At 46.0% G+C, this 18,090-nt stretch overlaps 1 protein-coding gene across 4 annotated transcripts in view; it reads right to left on the bottom strand.

The window, feature by feature from the left end:
* The window catches only part of LOC137426898 (calpain-1 catalytic subunit), a 230,641-nt gene that overhangs the window by 42,513 nt on the left and 170,038 nt on the right, over positions 1-18,090 (bottom strand). Inside the window, exon 15 of one of the 4 annotated variants that reach the window (XM_078778894.1) lies at positions 17,157-17,214. The exons of 2 other annotated variants lie outside the window; for them this stretch is intronic. In XM_078778894.1, the coding sequence (XP_078635020.1) occupies positions 17,157-17,214 (58 nt within the window). Of the gene's footprint in view, positions 1-8,725; positions 8,954-17,156; positions 17,215-18,090 lie in introns of those variants that run through there. One more of the 4 variants, XM_078778895.1, reaches the window with a different exon arrangement.

Below are 18,090 nucleotides of genomic sequence, written 5' to 3'. Positions count from 1 at the left end.
ACTTAGAGCTGCAGCTGAAAAACACAAAGGCCAGAGAGAAAAGATGTAAGAGCACGTTATCATCCATAGAGGATGAGTTGAAGGAACACAACCTCATGACAGCAGAACTAGAAGAAAAGCTCCAGGCGTACCGTGGTAGGACTTATTCATCGTATTGGTTACATTACGTAGATATATATGCCACTGGCATCTGAATGCGGCTTTGGAGCATTGCAGTCTGGGTTTGAGATCATTATATTAATCCGTACACCAAGATTCATTTTCTGGTGATGTTTCGCTCAATTCTTTATCTTCCATGTTGTCGATATGTTTGTTGCCAGGACCAATATGCATGACTTTGCATTTATCCTTGTTGAATGGTCAACAAATCGCTGAACAAACAACAGGCCATATCCACAGGCTGATATAGAGTACCATCGCGAATCCTGAAACAAGAGCTGTCAGTGCCAGTCACGTCTTCCTTTTCCTCTCTCGAGCCCGTTACAAGAGTCTCCAAACATCTTCTGACTTCCCACTCCTTTCAAAATATAATTACAGCAAAGGCCTAAAGCACATTGTGATATTTGAAGCCTGGCCGACGTCAGACTTCATTAAGACGTGGCACCTACCACTGGCTACCAGCAGCGCAGATTGATGACAACGCCCAGTTATCCTGTGGCAAGATGGCGGACGCAAATCTCGCTCGGCCGCTTGCGATTGGCCGGCAACTGCCAATCTATATATATATATCTATGGCTAGTAACTAATGAAATAAAAACGAAGAAATATCTCTGGGTAATTTCCTGAAACTCGGTGAAATTCGCTGAAATTCGCTCGGTGTATCGGTGAAATATTTTATTTGGGCGGTGTATAATTGCTTCGAATGAAACATCTCTTAGCAATTTCCCGTCTGTGTTTCATGTCCAATGTCCATGCACACGTGAAATGGAGTTTGTTTCTGCACACCTGAAATGAACATGTGAACCTTTACTTCCGGATAATAATGTTGAATGAAATAAAAACGAAGAAATATAGTGGGGTCACCCGTGGGAATCCCACGGGCATGGACGTGTGTGACATTTCGACATATTGAGTTGGATGCTGCACATTCATTTTTACAAAATGGTTACTGGCAATTCATCAGATCCAGAAATGGTGGAATGAACACAATTTTTTTATTTCACATAATATGTGACCCCTCACTCCTCTCCACCTGACACTCTCCTCTCTCCACCCTCACGCATCTCCAATCCCACTCCTCCTCACACTCCTCTCCAATCCCACTCCTCTCCAATACCTCCTCACACCTCTCCAATACCTCCCCACACTCCTCTCCAATACCTCCTCACACTCCTCTCCAATCCCTCACACTCCTCTGCAACCCCTCACACTCCTCTGCAACCCCTCACACTCCTCTGCAACCCCTCACACTCCTCTGCAACCCCTCACACTCCTCTGCAACCCCTCACACTCCTCTGCAACCCCTCACATTCCTCTCCAATCCCTCACACTCCTCTCCAATCCCTCTCACTCCTCTCCAATCCCTCACACTCCTCTCCAATCCCTCACACTCCTCTCCAATCCCTCACACTCCTCTCCAATCCCTCACACTCCTCTCCAATCCCTCACACTCCTCTCCAATCCCTCACACTCCTCTCCAATCCCTCACATTCCTCTCCTCTCCAATCCCTCACATTCCTCTCCTCTCCAATCCCTCACATTCCTCTCCTCTCCAATCCCTCACATTCCTCTCCTCTCCAATCCCTCACATTCCTCTCCTCTCCAATCGCGCCTCACACTCCTCTCCAATCGTGCCTCACACTCCTCTCCAATCGCGCCTCACACTCCTCTCCAATCGCCCCTCACACTCCTCTCCAATCGCGCCTCACACTCCTCTCCAATCGCGCCTCACACTCCTCTCCAATCGCGCCTCACACTCCTCTCCAATCGCGCCTCACACTCCTCTCCAATCGCGCCTCACACTCCTCTCCAATCGCGCCTCACACTCCTCTCCAATCGCGCATCACACTCCTCTCCAATCGCGCCTCACACTCCTCTCCAATCGCGCCTCACACTCCTCTCCAATCGCGCCTCACACTCCTCTCCAATCGCGCCTCACACTCCTCTCCAATCGCGCCTCACACTCCTCTCCAATCGTGCCTCACACTCCTCTCCAATCGCACCTCACACTCCTCTCCAACCGCGCCTCACACTCCTCTCCAATCGCGCCTCACACTCCTCTCCAATCGTTCCTCACACTCCTCTCCAATCGCGCCTCACACTCCTCTCCAATCGCGCCTCACACTCCTCTCCAATCGCGCCTCACACTCCTCTCCAATCGTGCCTCACACTCCTCTCCAATCGCGCCTCACACTCCTCTCCAATCGCGCCTCACACTTCTCTCCAATCGCGCCTCACACTCCTCTCCAATCGTGCCTCACACTCCTCTCCAATCGCGCCTCACACTCCTCTCCAATCGTGCCTCACACTCCTCTCCAATCGCGCCTCACACTCTTCTCCAATCGCGCCTCACACTCATCTCCAATCGCGCCTCACACTCATCTCCAATTGCGCCTCGCACTCCTCTCCAATCGCGCCTCGCACTCTTCTCCAATCGCGCCTCGCACACCTCTCCAATCGCGCCTCGCACACCTCTCCAATCGCGCCTCACACTCCTCTCCAATAGCGCCTCGCACTCCTCTCCAATCGCGCCTCGCACTAATCTCCAATCGCACCTCACACTCCTCTCCAATCGTGCCTCACACTCCTCTCCAATCGCGCCTCACACCTCTCCAATCGCGCCTCACACTCCCCTCCAATCGCTCCTCACTCTCCTCTCCAATCGCTCCTCACTATCCTCTCCAATTGCTCCTCACTCGCCTCTCCAATCGGCTTTTCCCCGTCTCGTTTCTCTCGTTTTTCTCCCGTCTCGTTCTTTTTCTTGCTCCATCATGTTCAAGTTTGCATTGACGTTCGTCGATGGACTCGTTCGCCTGTCTCATTCGTTTTCTTGCTACATCCTGTTCAAGTCTGCGTTCTTCATCGATCGTCTCATTCATTTTGGAAATAGAAGTTTCCACGCAGCGCATGCATTGTCACGATCCTCAAGAGGAAGTGTCTCGTAATCATCAAATGATAAATGGCAAGTAAATTATATTGTGGAAAATTAAAGATTTCAAATAAACCTATTTAAAGTGTATGCGCACATAACTAATTTAAAAAACGAAGAAATATCTCTCGGTAATTTCCTGAAACATATTTTACTTCCGGATAATAATGTTGAATGAAATAAAAACGAAGAAATATATGTCGGCATCATTGTTGACGTTTTTGTGACGACTGTCATCAAACGAAAAAGTAATATATCTTAACGGAAAAGCAAAAGCGAATTTTTAATATATGTCGACACGTTGCCGTCGGTGTCATGTTGGGCGGTGTATGATACATCATGACGCGATATTTAAAAATATATCTCTGCATTTTCCCGCGTGTGTGGAATGTTCTCAATTATTGCTGACACCGAGTCTAAAACCATCGATAAAAATGAAATCAGATGGTGAGTTAGATTGGAGATAAAGGCGTGAGAGAGACTCAATGGCCTTGAAGTTCCAGGCCTTTGAGAATTCATTTCGTTCTATAAACGGCAACTTTCATCGGATTTTATTCCCGTTTTTTTTCAACCGAATCTAAAACTATGTTAGCGACTGCGAAAAATGAAATGATATATCGAATTTGATTTGAAATAAAACTGCGAGAGAGAGCAAGACACCACGGGCCTACAAAACAGGCCTCAAAGCTATGCGAGTTAATAAAATGGTGGATATTTGTTTATATGAAGCCTCTCCCAGAATGGGTGGAGCTATGGGTGGAGTTACTCTGAAAACCGAGTAAGCCACACCCCGGACAGACGTCTAACAGACAGAATCATCTACGGCTATTATAATATAGATACTAAGACAGCCATTTGACTAATTGACGCTAGATGTGAACCGTACGCAACTGTTCCAACTTACAAACAAATTCGACTTACAGACAGACTTAAAAACGGAACTCGTTCGTAACCCGGGGACTGCCTGTACTCCCTGTCAGTGTGTGTCATTGCAGAGCCCCCTTCGGTGCCCGGCAATGACGTTATGCAGCGCCTGGAGATGGCATAGGAAAGGAGCGATGTACAACAAACAAACAAACAACCAGGGTGAAAACTGAGTACTCCCTTTCAGCGTGCGTCATTGCAGAGCCCCCTTCGGTGCCCGGCAATGACGTTATGCAGCGCCTGGGGATGGAATAGGAAAGGAGCGGTGTGGAGTTTGTGCAGAAAAGCACAGAGAAGTCCCATGCACATACAGCAGAGAACACGAAGTTCCACACGCAGACTAAACAACGGGCGGAAGGATGCAGGAACATGCACGGTGATGGGCCTGGTAGCGAGCAGATAAGTCATGAGCAGAGTGTAGGCAGCTGTGGCACGAAGGGAGTGCCAATCTGCGACAACAAGGTAGGCCCAAAACGTCGTTGGCAAACCTGAAGAGAAGCATGCAGCACAGAGCCAGGAGTGCAGCCAGGAGCCAAATCCGTGGAAATTCAGGACAGTGCTTGCCAGCAGCCCAAGGATGGGCTTAGGGTAAAATGCAGAGCCAAGAATGGCACCACACACAACTACTAAGGCTTCAGGTATTCTTCCATCACAATCCCTGTTCAAATCCCTGCAGATCAAACCCACCGCCAGAAGCCTCCCAGCCACAGCAGGAACGGCCCAGAAGGTCACAAACCCGGGCATCACTCACCGCGACCTCCACATTCATGAACAGGGGCACGCAGTCCATGCTGGCAAGAGAGAGAGGGTGCACCTCACCGGCACCAAGACTATCCGAGGGTCGGTCATTGTGGCACCACATAGGCCTCAGAGGCAGAACCTAAGCACTGAAACCATGAGATGCATGCAGCTCAGGGGGCATGGACAGTTATTATGGATCCATTATGGAGCCCTGGAACTTCCTCATTTGCTTAATTTAAATATGAATGAATTAAAATTTAAACAGAACTGCCTTGTAACAACCAGGTTTAGTAACCAGCGTTTAATCACTCTTTTGGCCACGCAGCACGCATGATGCCGCACCCATGAATCCAGGGTGCCGCCCATCAGCTACCGATGTCATCATGACACTAATCAGCTGCCGACGTTGGTGCCCAAGCTATGTGCTCCCCAATCGAAAGATGGCAACGAAGTATGGGCAAACAAAATATGAGAAGATGCATACTATAGTGAAAATTTTGTGTCAATCGGACCAACGGTTGCCAAGAAAATGAGTATTAAAAATGCAGACACGTATGTACGTACATATGCGCCCAATCGTTTAACCACGCTTTTCACTTGTGAGCGCAGGATATAAATGAAGTAATTATTATATCTGAATCTTCTGTAAAATGGAGCCAATTCGTCCTGGACACACACCCAACCTATCCACCAAGATCCATGAGAATCCGCCTCACTTCTTCAAATATCCTGCGATATATCGTTTTTAACCCAATCTCTCAAGAGTGAAGAATCACTTTAAAATTATAGTATCCGCATCTGGATCTTCACCAAAATCTTCGCAATCAGTCCTTGCCACACTCACAACTTGTCCACCAAGTTTTGTCTGAATCCATCCATAACTTTTTGAGATATCATACGCACAGACAGACACAGAAAAACAAACAAACGGGTGAAACCATAACCTCCGTCCACCTGAGGTAGCGGAGGTAACAGAAGACTGAAGGTGTGCGCAGTGGCGTAGTGATGGGGGAGTGGGGGAGGGCGGAGGGGGCGACCGCCCCCAGCACAAAGTGGATGGGGCGCCAAATGACACCCTCAAAAAAATGTTTTCATGCTCCATTTGGTTGTATTGTATATAAATTGTAATACAACGGACTCGTGAGATTACGAGAAGCAACTTTCAGAACCACGTTTTACAGTTTAAACTCCGTGCTACGTCTCTATGTGTCATATCCATGTTTACAAACTCCTTTCCATCCAATTTACTATTTCTATCACCTCGCACAGTAAATAAATCTGTGTTACTGTGTTAGTAATTATCGGGCTGCCTGCAGCGTACATCTCTTATTTTGTATGATGAGGTTTCGTATGCACTCCAACATGGAGATCACCCATTGGCCCAAGGGATGGAGGGGTGTAACTGTTGGGCGTTTATTTCTCATGCGTTGATCCAGATGTCTCTCTCGCGGTGCCGTACGAGCCCAATTAGCGATGTCCAGGATGACTGGTAGCGTATGACGCGTGACGTGTGACATAGCCATGTGTGTGTGGGGAAAAAGCAAAGGTGGTGGCACTCCAAGGGTCTGGACAAAATGGTAAATGTAGAGAGACGTTTCAGCGAGTGTGATGGATTGGAAGGATACCCAAGGGGTAGCACAATAGTCTTCAAGCTGTTCAGTCTGAATTTTAATCTCGACGCAGCTATAAACTGTTATCCTGGTGTTTAACAGGTGGGGTCATTCATCAGTGTGTGCGCCATCCCTCAGATGGATGTTAAGCTGGCCATCCCCTCTGTCAGCATTGGTTGATGGACGTTAAGCTGGCTGTCCCATCTGTCGGCATTAGTTAGTTGGTGGATGTTAAGCTGGCCGTCCCATCTGTCGGCATTGGTTGATGGGTGTTAGGCTGGCCGTCCCACCTGTCGGCAATAGTTGATGGATGTTAAGCTGGCCGACCCTAATGTCGGCATTAGTTGGTGGACGTTAAGCTGGCCGTCCCACCTGTCGGCAATAGTTGATGGATGTTAAGCTGGCCGACCATAATGTCAGCATTGGTTGATGGGCGTTAAGCTGGCCGTCCCATCTGTCGGCATTACTTGGTGGATGTTAAAGATCCCACGGAGTTCTTCGGAAAGAGTATGGGAGCTATCCCCAGTCCATGGCCTAATTACAGACACGACAGTTCGCTTGCCGACAATCAGGCCGACAACGTACTGATCACTCCTCGAATACTAACTCGCATCATAAGTATTTTGCTATACCTTGAAAAGTAGTTTGATGATCCGTCAAATCGCCAACATTTCTACGGCGTAGCCTGTAGGGCAATGCCATCTGGAACAGGGTTTGTATGTCCGTATGTATGTCCCCACAAACGTATACCAATCAGAGTTGAGGATCTGGTCATATGACAGGGAGACAGCGTTTAGTAACCATTACAGTTGCATATTTTACTAAAAGGAAATATAATAACCTTCTGTGTCATGTTTTGGGGTCCCAACGGGTGTCGTAAGGTAGCTTCCTGGTTTCAGAAATTCCTCAACACAATTGTGATTTTGAAATGTGATCAACACCCTCCCGATCGACACCTTGGACCTTGCTCTCCCGAATCCGGAAGTGAACAGATGATAACGGTTCGCTGGTTTGATAATATATCGATAAAATTGTGATTCAACATTTTATTTTGATATACTAAAACCATTGTATTAATTTGTGATTGGAATGACGAGTGAGGCTGTTTGAAATGGAAATATAGAGATATTGAGTTTGAAGCAGACTGAGAAAATGATGTAACATTGTAAGGGTTTCCAACCTTGACATTAGCGGATTTGCAATTTGCAGTTTTGCCATTGACTGGATACAGCAACATTCACACTGGGTACGTTTTGTCCAAGTCCTTCACTAACCTGCCGCCAATGCCTGACATTCGGCTGAAGGTGGCACAGGAATGTGGAATTTATTGGTTCATCAATTGCCATTCACTGTTTTTTTTGTTTTTTTACCCAAGTCATTCACGAACTGGCTGTCCATGTGAATGAAATGAATGAATGATCGTTTTAAGGCCATTTTCCCCGCTAGAGAGGCGGTTAGCCTTGCGGGCCCCATGACAATCATGGTTCCCTGTTTGAGGCAATGTTTTTATGGCCGGATGCCCTTCCTGACGCTAACCCTTGGTCACGCTCTTACGATGCGCAGGGATACGGTGTACCTATTCTAAACCGGGGTGCACACCGTGATCATTCATCCCAGCAAGCTGGTACTCAATTTGCCGACCTCGGAAGGATGACAGGCTGAGACAACCCCCCTGGCGTTAATTCAGCAATCGATCGGGATTCGAACCCAGGATCCTAGGATCCCAAGCCGGCACCCTAACCGCTAAGCCAGGCAACACCAGGCTATATTTATACATATTGTTACGGACACGGCTTAAGATGTTATGATGGGCCGAGCGGAATGGCCGCCGTGTTCGCACAGTTTACCCGATTACCCCCAACTCACCCGATTCCACTCGAACGTTCGCCAAATCGCGCTACGCTAAATCAATGAAGGAAAGGACACAACGACTGGGATAAATGAAACGACGCAAGGGGTACAGTTCTCAAGACCTCCGGAGGAGGATATAATTAGTGGGGGAGAAAAGGGGTAGATTACAAGGCAATGAGGTAAAGACACAGAAGAGATAGGCACTTAGACACAATCTTATCTATCCCAGACAGACCACAGACAAACGGAACAAGTCTGACTTACACAGGGATTGATGGCAGGGAAGGACAGGCAGTCGATAGCACAAGGTGCACCTTGGCTCAGGGGCAGAATCAAACACGGTCCGGTCCAGAGATGCGGGGAGGTATTGCAGCGCTCGGAGGTGGCGTCCTTCTCTCTCCCAGCTCAGGGCGCATCTGACGTCACCTCCCTCTTCCTGCGCATGCTCAGCGGGGAGTGACACGCCCTCGGCTCGTTGGCTCCGCCCCAGATGGGATCGGTCCGCCGCTTCTATTGGGTGCAGGGGTTACCGGGCTCCGCCCTTGACAAGGAGCTGACAGCGAGCCCCTACTTGGTAACCCCGTCGAGCACATGCTCGATGGCGGCTCGTTGGAAAGGCATGGTGCCCTCCCAACACCCCCCACCAACCAAGCCGGAGTGAGGACGCACACTCCCCGCGCCGCTGCCGCTGTTGTTGTTGTTGCTGTTGCTGTTGTTGTTGCTGAACCGTGAGGAAGAGCTGCGGGGAGGTATTGGGAGGTCCTAAACTTCCTAACGGTGCCATACAATCACATTCTGGTGCAACGAAGAGTCACAATTAATGGAAACGAGTCCTTAACTGACATAGACTAAGAATAACTAGCAAGATGTCCTATAGTTGTCTACGTGAGATGCGGTGGACCTGGATGCGACATTTAATGGGGGTAATAGGGGGAGGTCGGGTCTACAGAGTGTTGTTTACAGAAAATGGGACTAGGGAATGGGGGATTGGGATAGTTGGGAAGTATGGAGGAAATAGGGGAATATTTACAAGCGGATATGGATGGATGCCAATCTCATATCCGCAACAATATATACGTATATATTAATAAATGGTGTATTGTCTTGCAATTCAAATCAGTGGTTTCATGTTTTAAATTTTTTTATTGAATTATAACGTGCGTTAACACTGGTGAGGTAATATTTATATTTATATACAGTCACGTGAAAAAGTAAGTTCACCCCATGTAAAGTTTTGACTTTTTCAACATATTTCAACATACCGCTATTTGATCTTCATTTCAACAATATTGATAGATAAAGGTGATATAATATAACAAATATCATGAAACATTTACATTTTGTAGTCCATTGTATAATTTAAATAAACATAAATGCAAATTGACCATGTGGAAAAAGTAAGTACACCCCTACATTTATCACTACTTCAAATACCTAAAATTAGAATCAGGTGCACCAGCTCAGGTGCAAATGATTAGAACATCGTTAGAGAAGATCTTGGAGGAACCTGTCTTATTTAAACCTCAGAAATTTAGTTTGGTTTGCTCTTTGTTGTTGAAGTTATGCCAGGAAGAGGAACGACAGACGCACTTTTCATTGTGAGGCAGTTGCAGGAGAAGTACATGGAGAAGAGGAAGAAGTTGTTTCTTGGGTTTGTTGATCTGGAGAAAGCATTCGATCGGGTTCCACGCAAAGTATTGACATGGGCATTGAGGAAGTTAGGAGTGGAGGAATGGTTGATCAGAGTAGTGATGGCAATGTACAAAAGAGCGCGCACAGCTGTAAGGACGAAGGACGGGAACAGTGGTGAGTTTGAGGTGAAGGTGGGAGTGCATCAAGGGTCGGTTCTAAGTCCACTACTATTTGTAGCTGTGATGGAGGTGCTGGCTCAGAACGTAAAGGAGGGTTTACCGTGGGAGTTGTTGTATGCAGATGATCTGGTGTTGATTGCGGAAAGTATGGATGGACTGAAGGAAAAGATGAACACGTGGAAGGAATGTATGGAGACAAAAGGTCTGAAGGTGAATATCGGAAAGACGAAGGTGATGGCAAGTGGTAAAGCATGTGGTGAGGTGGAAAGAACTGGGAAGTGGCCCTGTGCTGTGTGCAGGAAGGGTGTCGGAGTGAACTCCATTCAGTGTACAATGTGCGCTGAGTGGGTTCATCAAAAATGTAGTGGTCTGAGAGGGTCATTAACCAGTGTGGCAGCTACATTCAAATGTAAGGTGTGCACAGAGGGAGCTGCATATGGAGGAAATGTTGAGTTGGATCTTGGAGACGGCGTGAAGCTGGAAGGTGTGAAAACATTTTGCTACCTCGGAGACATGCTGAATGGAGAAGGTGGATCAGACTCGGCAACGGTTGCTCGAGTGAGATGTGCATGGAAGAAGTTTCGGGAATTGAGTGGCGTGCTGATGATGAGGGGAATGTCGTTGAAGCTGAAGGGAAAGGTGTATGCTGCATGTGTGAGAAGTGTTATGATTTATGGGAGAGAGACATGGGTAATGAACGTAGAGCAGCAACGAAGGTTGGAAAGGGTGGAAATGCGAATGGTTCGACGGATGTGTGGAGTATCGTTGAGAGAGAGGAAGACAAATGATGAATTGCGAAAGATGATGGGAATAGAGCCTGTGATTGATGCTGTGAAGAGGAACAGGTTGAGATGGTTTGGTCATGTGTTGAGGAAGGATGAAAGTGACTGGTTGAGAAGAGTGATGGAAATGAATGTAGAAGGAAGTAGAAGACGGGGAAGACCGAGATAGACTTGGCTAAAGATGGTGGAAGAAGAAATGCAGGCAAGGGGGTTAACAAGGAGAGATGCAGAAAATAGGGCAAAATGGAGAAGATTGTCATGGGGACCGCAAGGCTAACCCCCGCTCTTGCAGGGAAAATGGCCTTTAAAATGCATGTTGTGTTGTTGTTGTTGTTTGTTGTTGAAGTGTGCGGCATCACCATGCCGAGATCAAAAGAGCTCTCTGAGGCCTTCAGAAAGAAGGATATAGATGCCTACGAGTCTGGGAAGGGATTTAAAAAGATCTCCAAACAATTTGAAATCAATCATTCGACTGTCCGGAAGATCATCTACAAGTGGAGAAGATTCCAAACAACTGCCAACTTGTTCAGGCCAGGCCGCCCCAGCAAGTTCAGCCCGAGAGCAGACCGCAAGATGCTGAAAGAAGTCTCAAAGAACCCCAGAATGTCATCACGGGACCTACAGGTAGCTCTTGCCACTGTTGATGTCAAAGTGCACGAGTCTACCATGAGAAAGAGGCTGCACAAATTTGATCTACATGGGAGGTGTGCCAAGAGGAAACCTTTGCTGTCCAGAAAGAACATCAGGGCAAGACTAAAGTTTGCCAATGAACACCTAGGCAAAGACCAGCACTTCTGGAACAATGTGCTCTGGACAGATGAGTCAAAGGTGGAGCTATTTGGCCACATTAACAGAATAATAATAATAATAATAATGCATTTATTTTATATAGCGCTTTTCAGGAAGCCCAAAGACACTTTGACAGAGTGCAAAACATAATGCATAAAAAAAAACAAAAAAAAACCCACCTTTAGAGGCCATTTAGAGGCCATTCAGTTGGCCTGAACAACACTAACACAAGTGCGAAAAGTGGTTTTCCACACTAACACAAGTGCGAAAAGTGTTTTTTCCACACTAATACAAGTGCAAAAGTGGTTTCCTGCACCGACACAAGTGCGAAAAGTGGTTTTTCAACACTAACACAAGTGCGAAAAGTGGTTTTTTCAACACTAACACAAGTGCGAAAAGTGGTTTTTCAACACTAACACAAGTGCGAAAAGTGGTTTTTCCACACTAATACAAGTGCAAAAGTGGTTTCCTACACCAACACAAGTGCGAAAAGTGGTTTTTCAACACTAACACAAGTGCGAAAAGTGGTCATAGCAAAACATAAAAACAATTTCAAAAAAAGAAGAATCAATAGGGAAATATTCAAAGTACAAAGGAGGGAGAAGGAGAGGAGATCGTCAGGGGTTAGATGCTGTGGGTTAAATGTTGAATGCAGTGTTGAACAGGTGGGTCTTGAGTGATGTTTTGAATGTGGTGAGTGAGGAGGAGTCTCTGATGGTGTGAGGTAGTGAGTTCCAGAGGGTGGGAGCAGCGATGGAGAAGGCCCTGTCCCCCCAGGATCTAAATTTGGTCCGGATGGGGGGGGGGGGTCAGGAGAGAGCGGAGGTTGCGGGTGGGAGTGTGTCTGGAGAGGAGGTCAGCCAGGTAGGATGGGGCCAGGTTATGGAGGGCTTTGTAGGTCAAGAGGAGGATTTTGTACTGGATTCTCTGGGAGATGGGGAGCCAGTGAAGCTTGTAAAGGACGGGGGTGATGTGGTCACGGGTCCGGGAATGGGTGAGTAGACGGGCAGCGGAGTTCTGAATGTATTGGAGTTTATTGGTGATTGTTGAGGGTGAACCATAAAGGAGGCTATTGCAGTAGTCCAGACGGGAAGTGATGAAGGCGTGGATGAGGGTTTCTGCAGCCACGGAGGAGAGGGATGGACGGAGACGGGCGATGTTTTTCAGGTGAAAGAAGGCTGTCTTTGTGATCTGTTTAGTGTATTTGTCGAAGGAGAGGGTTTGGTCAAAGATGATGCCAAGATTCCGGATGTGAGGGGAGGTGGATACTGGGATACCGTCGATGTTGAGGGCAAAGTAATGGGTGGATTTTATGAGCGTTTTTGGGCCAATGATGATTATTTCAGATTTATCACAGTTAAGTTTGAGGAAGTTGATTTGAAGCCAGGATTTTATTTCAGTGATGCAGTTTGTCAGGATAGAGTGGGTGGCGGTGGAGATGGACTTGGTGGAGATGAAAAGCTGGATGTCATCGGCGAAGCAGTGGAATTGGAGACCATGACGGCGGATTAAGTGACCGAGGGGGGACAGGTAAAGGATGAAAAGGAGGGGGCCAAGAACTGAACCTTGGGGGACACCTTGGGGGAGGGGAGCAGTGGGGGATTTGCAGTTATTGATGGAGATGAACTGGCGTCCATCAGAGAGGTATGATTTGATCTAAGAGAGGGCAGTGCCGGTAATGTTAAAGGTGGTTTCAAGTCGGGTGAGGAGGATGGTGTGATCGATGGTGTCAAAGGCGGCGCTGAGGTCGAGGAGGATGAGAATGTTGAGGTTGCCAGCGTCAGAGGAGAGGAGAAGGTCGTTGGTGATTTTGAGTAGAGCAGTTTCAGTACTGTGGTTGGAGCGGAATCCGGATTGGAATGTTTCATACAGGTTATTGGCAGAGAGGTGATGTTTGAGTCGAGTGGCTACAGCGCGTTCCAAAACTTTTGACAGAAAGGGTAGGTTGGAGATGGGTCTGAAGTTATTTAGGGTGTCAGGGTTGAGTCCAGGTTTTTTCAGAATGGGGGTAACAGCAGCAATTTTGAGGGATGGTGGGACGATGCCTGTAGACAGGGAGGAGTTTATTGTTGCAGTAATAAGTGGAGAGAGAGCAGGAAGGGAGGCCTTGACAAAGCTGGAGGGGATGGGGTCAAGAGTGCAGGTGGCAGTTTTCATTCCTATGAGGAGTTCAGAGAGGTCAGTAGGGGAGACTGGGGAGAATTGAGACAGGGGATTGCAGGATAAGGGGGGGCAGGTGGTTTGAGGGGGAGCGGGTGCGGCGGTGGTCAAGCTGTTGTAGATGTTTTCAATTTTGCGTTGGAAGAATGAAAGCAAGGAGATGCAGTTGTCTACTGTCAATGACTGGGTGGTGGTGTTCAGGGGGCTGAGGAGTTTGTTTATTGTAGAGAAGAGTGCTTTTGGGTTTCCGGAGCCAGAGTGGATAATTTGAGAGTAGTAGGTGGAGCGGGCGTGGGAGAGGGCATCTTTATAGTGTTGTAGGTGGTCCTTGTAGGCCAGGGAGTGAACTGTGAGACCTGTTTTATTGCGGAGTCTTTCAAGTTGGCGAGCACGAGTTTTCATCAGGCGGAGTTCAGGGGTAAACCAGGGAGCAGAATGGGTGAAAGAAGCGGTTTTGGTTTTTATAGGCGCAAGTTGGTCAAGGCATGAGGAGAGAGTGTGGTTGTCGTAGTCAGTGAGGTCAGAAGGGGTGTGGAGGTCAACGAAGGGAGAAGTGGACATTTTTTCAGAGAGGGTGGATGAGAATGCGGTAGGTGAAAGAACGTTTAACTTACGGAAGTTGATAGTGCGATAATGCCATAACAGAAGACATGTTTGGCGAAAACCAAAGACAGCATTTGAACACAAGAACCTGATACCATCTGTAAAGCTTGGTGGTGGAAATATTATGGTTTGGGGCAGCTTTGCTGCATCAGGGCCTGGGCAGATCACCATCATAGAATCCACTATGAATTCTTCATTGTACCAGAGGGTGCTTGAGGATAATGTGAGGCCATCTGTCGGAAAGTTGAAGCTCAACCGAAGGTGGACCTTGCAGCATGACAATGACCCTAAACATACCAGTAAATCCACCAAGGAATGGCTGAAAAGAAAGAAATGGAGGGTTCTGGAATGGCCAAGTCAAAGCCCGGATCTAAATCCCATCGAGATGTTGTGGGGGGATTTGAAATGAGCTGTGCATGCAGGCTAACCCCCGCTCTAGCAGGGAAAATGGCCTTTAAAATGCATGTTGTTGTTGTTGTGTTGTGCATGCAAGAAACCCCGAAAACATCGCACAGCTGAAAGAATTCTGCATGGAGGAGTGGGCAAAAATTTCTCCCAGTCAATGTCAGAGAATGGTAGACAGTTATAAGAAACGCCTGCTTGAGGTTGTTTCTGCCAAAGGGGGCAATACCACCTATTAGAACCAAGGGTGTACTTACTTTTTCCACATGCAAAATTTGCATTTATGTTTATTTAAATTATACAATGGACTACAAAATGTAACTGTTTCATGATATTTGTTATATTATATCACCTTTATCTATCAATATTGTTGAAATGAAGGTCAAATAGCTGTATGTTGAAATATGTTGTAAAAGTCAAAACTTTACATGGGGTGGACTTACTTTTTCACGTGACTGTATATATATATATATACGTATATATAAATAAATGGTGTATTGACTTGCAATTCAAATCAGTGGTTTAATATAAAAAAAATTTTTTTAAACAACTCAAAAAATAAACGGCTCAATTCACTTGAGATATAGTCCCTGTGATTCGTAGTGTTCGATTTCGTGCTCTTTCTGTTTTTGCTAAAAACTGTCGTTTTATTCTTTCTTCTTGTTGAATTAGTGTTTTTTTTATTAGGATATTGTTGGTGTGTTGTTTGTATATTTGTTAGTGTTAATTTCTCTTCTTATTCGTATTGTTAATTAACTGCGTATTCATATTCTTTCTTTGTCTATTCTTCTTGTATTTGTTATTACCTGTTTGTTTTCTGTATTCTTTCTGTTCTGTATATGTTTTATTTGTGTTGATAAACACAACAACCCTAACGCTAACAACTCGGTTTCATCATAACTCTGAAAATGCCTCCAATGGTGAGTTGTTATATCATCTTTTTAAGTACGACTAATGCCTACTTATGACGAAATTGTTGTTATAAAGATGCATAGCAAAGCAAATATTTCACCTCTGGTAAAATATGTCGTTTTTTTTTAACGAACCCTTTTCTTTATTGACAAAAATGTTTTTTTTAAACATATACATTCATGTCTGAAGTCAAAATTTTAATATCTACATTATTTGCTAACTGGTAACTGTTATCCCACCCAGGTCATACTATCCTCTTCAACTAATAAATACCACACCATGCTACATGCATGTTTGATGTAGTTGTTGTTAAAGGTCTTGGAACATACCTGCCTGCTGTACTGCTTCAGCACTAGTTCACCTTCACCAAACCCATGTCTGCTTGGACCAGGGCGGGGATTACACGTTCGTTTTATTAATGCCAAATGGTACTAATATTATTACTGTTCTTAATATTCTTTGTATTAATAAATGCTTTGTTGCAATGTTATCATTGTTTTTGTTTTTTATTTTGTAATAGTAATAACATGCCATGGAGGGACCTATTAAACTGCTCTATACACCTTAACATGGCACGTGTTTAGAAACATCGGCATTCTTCTGGATTATTTGTAGTTAATTAGCCTGATCATCTCAGGAGATCATATCTAAATATATTCTCATTTTAAACAGGTTCCAGTGCTCTGCTGCTGAGCCAGCTGGGGAAGCTTAGAACTCTTTCATATGGCCCCCTCAATAGGAATTGCTGACTATGCCAGTGCCTGCAGGGGGCGTTATTTTTGACCTCAGCCCCAAGCGCCACAAACCATCACTACGCCACTGGATGTGTGGGAAGACTGGATTTTGGGAGTCAACTAAGCAGGTGGTAACTGGAAGAACGTGTGTGACCTGCAGAAGCCAAGAAGATTCAGAGGACAGAGAGCAGCAGATTGAGCAAGACCCAAGGAGAGGTGCTCTAGAACAGAGGCCACCGACCTAGGATGCGATGCGAGAGCTGTTTGTGATGCGAGAGCCATGGGCCTTGCGATTATTTATTTCCAAGATAGTTTTACTTTCCACCAGCCAGCTTCTTTATATGCATTTGTCGGTGTTTAGTGAGTGAATCTGAAAGTCCCATGCGTTAATTATTAATAAGTACATTCTCTTGTCCATCTGCGCTATGAATTTCACTTGAGATGGAAAGCTGAACAAAGTTTTCTGCACATTTGTGTGAAAGACAACAGCCTCTACTTCCAGAAACAGTGCTACTCATTCAACAACCATCGGAAAGAATTCACTGCATCGGGATCTGTTTTTCGTCGCATCCAGAAAGATAAAAATTACGACCTTCATACGAAAATTATGAAGCACCACTTGGAAATTTAAGACGAACGACAGTAGAAAAAGAAATTTCAACATCCATCACAACCGTGGAAAGTCTGCAGGTTACAACTTTGCAAAATTATATAAATGTTATGTACTTAAACGGCCGTTCAACGCTCACGTTTCCGTAGGATCCTTGCGAGGATGTTTTTTAGTTCCTTCGGACTGATCTCTCCATCCTGAAAGAGAAACCATCCACATTAACTCCAATCATGAGAAATCTGCAGTGACAATCATCCTATAATTACTTCCAACACCCAAGGTGGACGGAGGTTGCTTTCCCCCATATCTGTCTGTTTGTCTGTGAGCAGGATATCTCAAAAAGTTACGGACGGAATCGGACAAAACTTTGTGTAACAACGATGATTCGATTTTGGATTTCGATTTTGGTGAAGATTGGGACACTAAATTTTTTTGGCAATCTGGACACAAGAGATAAAGCCAAAAACGATATGTCCTGTACTCGATAGCATGATTACCACATCAGTAATTCTGGGGAGGGGAGTATCCCGTCCATAATTCCAAGGGGGGATTAATCCCGTACGTAATTCCAGGTAGGGATGGGGGTTTATCCCATCTGTAGTTCTGGAAAGGTGAAGGATTATACTTTCCATAATTTTGTGGGCGAGGGGGGAGGGGGATCATCCGGTCCATAATCGGCGGGGGGGGGGGGGATAGGATTATCCCGATGGTAATTCCAGGAGGGGAGGGCATTATTCCATCCCTAATTATGGAGGGAATGGATTATCTCGTCTAATTATGGGGAGGGAGGTGGTTATCCTCTCTGTCGTTCCAGGTTGCGGGGGGGATTATCCTGTCCATAATTCTGGGGGCGGGTGGTTTAACCCAGTCCGTAATTCCGGGAGGGGATGACATTATCTCATCCTTCGTTCTGGGAGGGAAGGGGAGAGGAGGTGATTATCCAGTCTTTCATTTTGGGGGGCAGGAGAGGACGTGGGTATCATCCCATCCGTAATTCTGGGAAAAGGAGGGTAGGGATTATCCCGTCCATAATTCTGGGCCGAGTATCATGTCTAATTCTGGGCAGTTTATCC

This window comes from Myxine glutinosa, chromosome 5 (assembly GCF_964187855.1).
Source record: "Myxine glutinosa chromosome 5, kmMyxGlut1.1, whole genome shotgun sequence".
Lineage (NCBI taxonomy): Eukaryota > Metazoa > Chordata > Myxini > Myxiniformes > Myxinidae > Myxine > Myxine glutinosa.
This window is presented reverse-complemented; position numbering and strand designations above follow the sequence as displayed.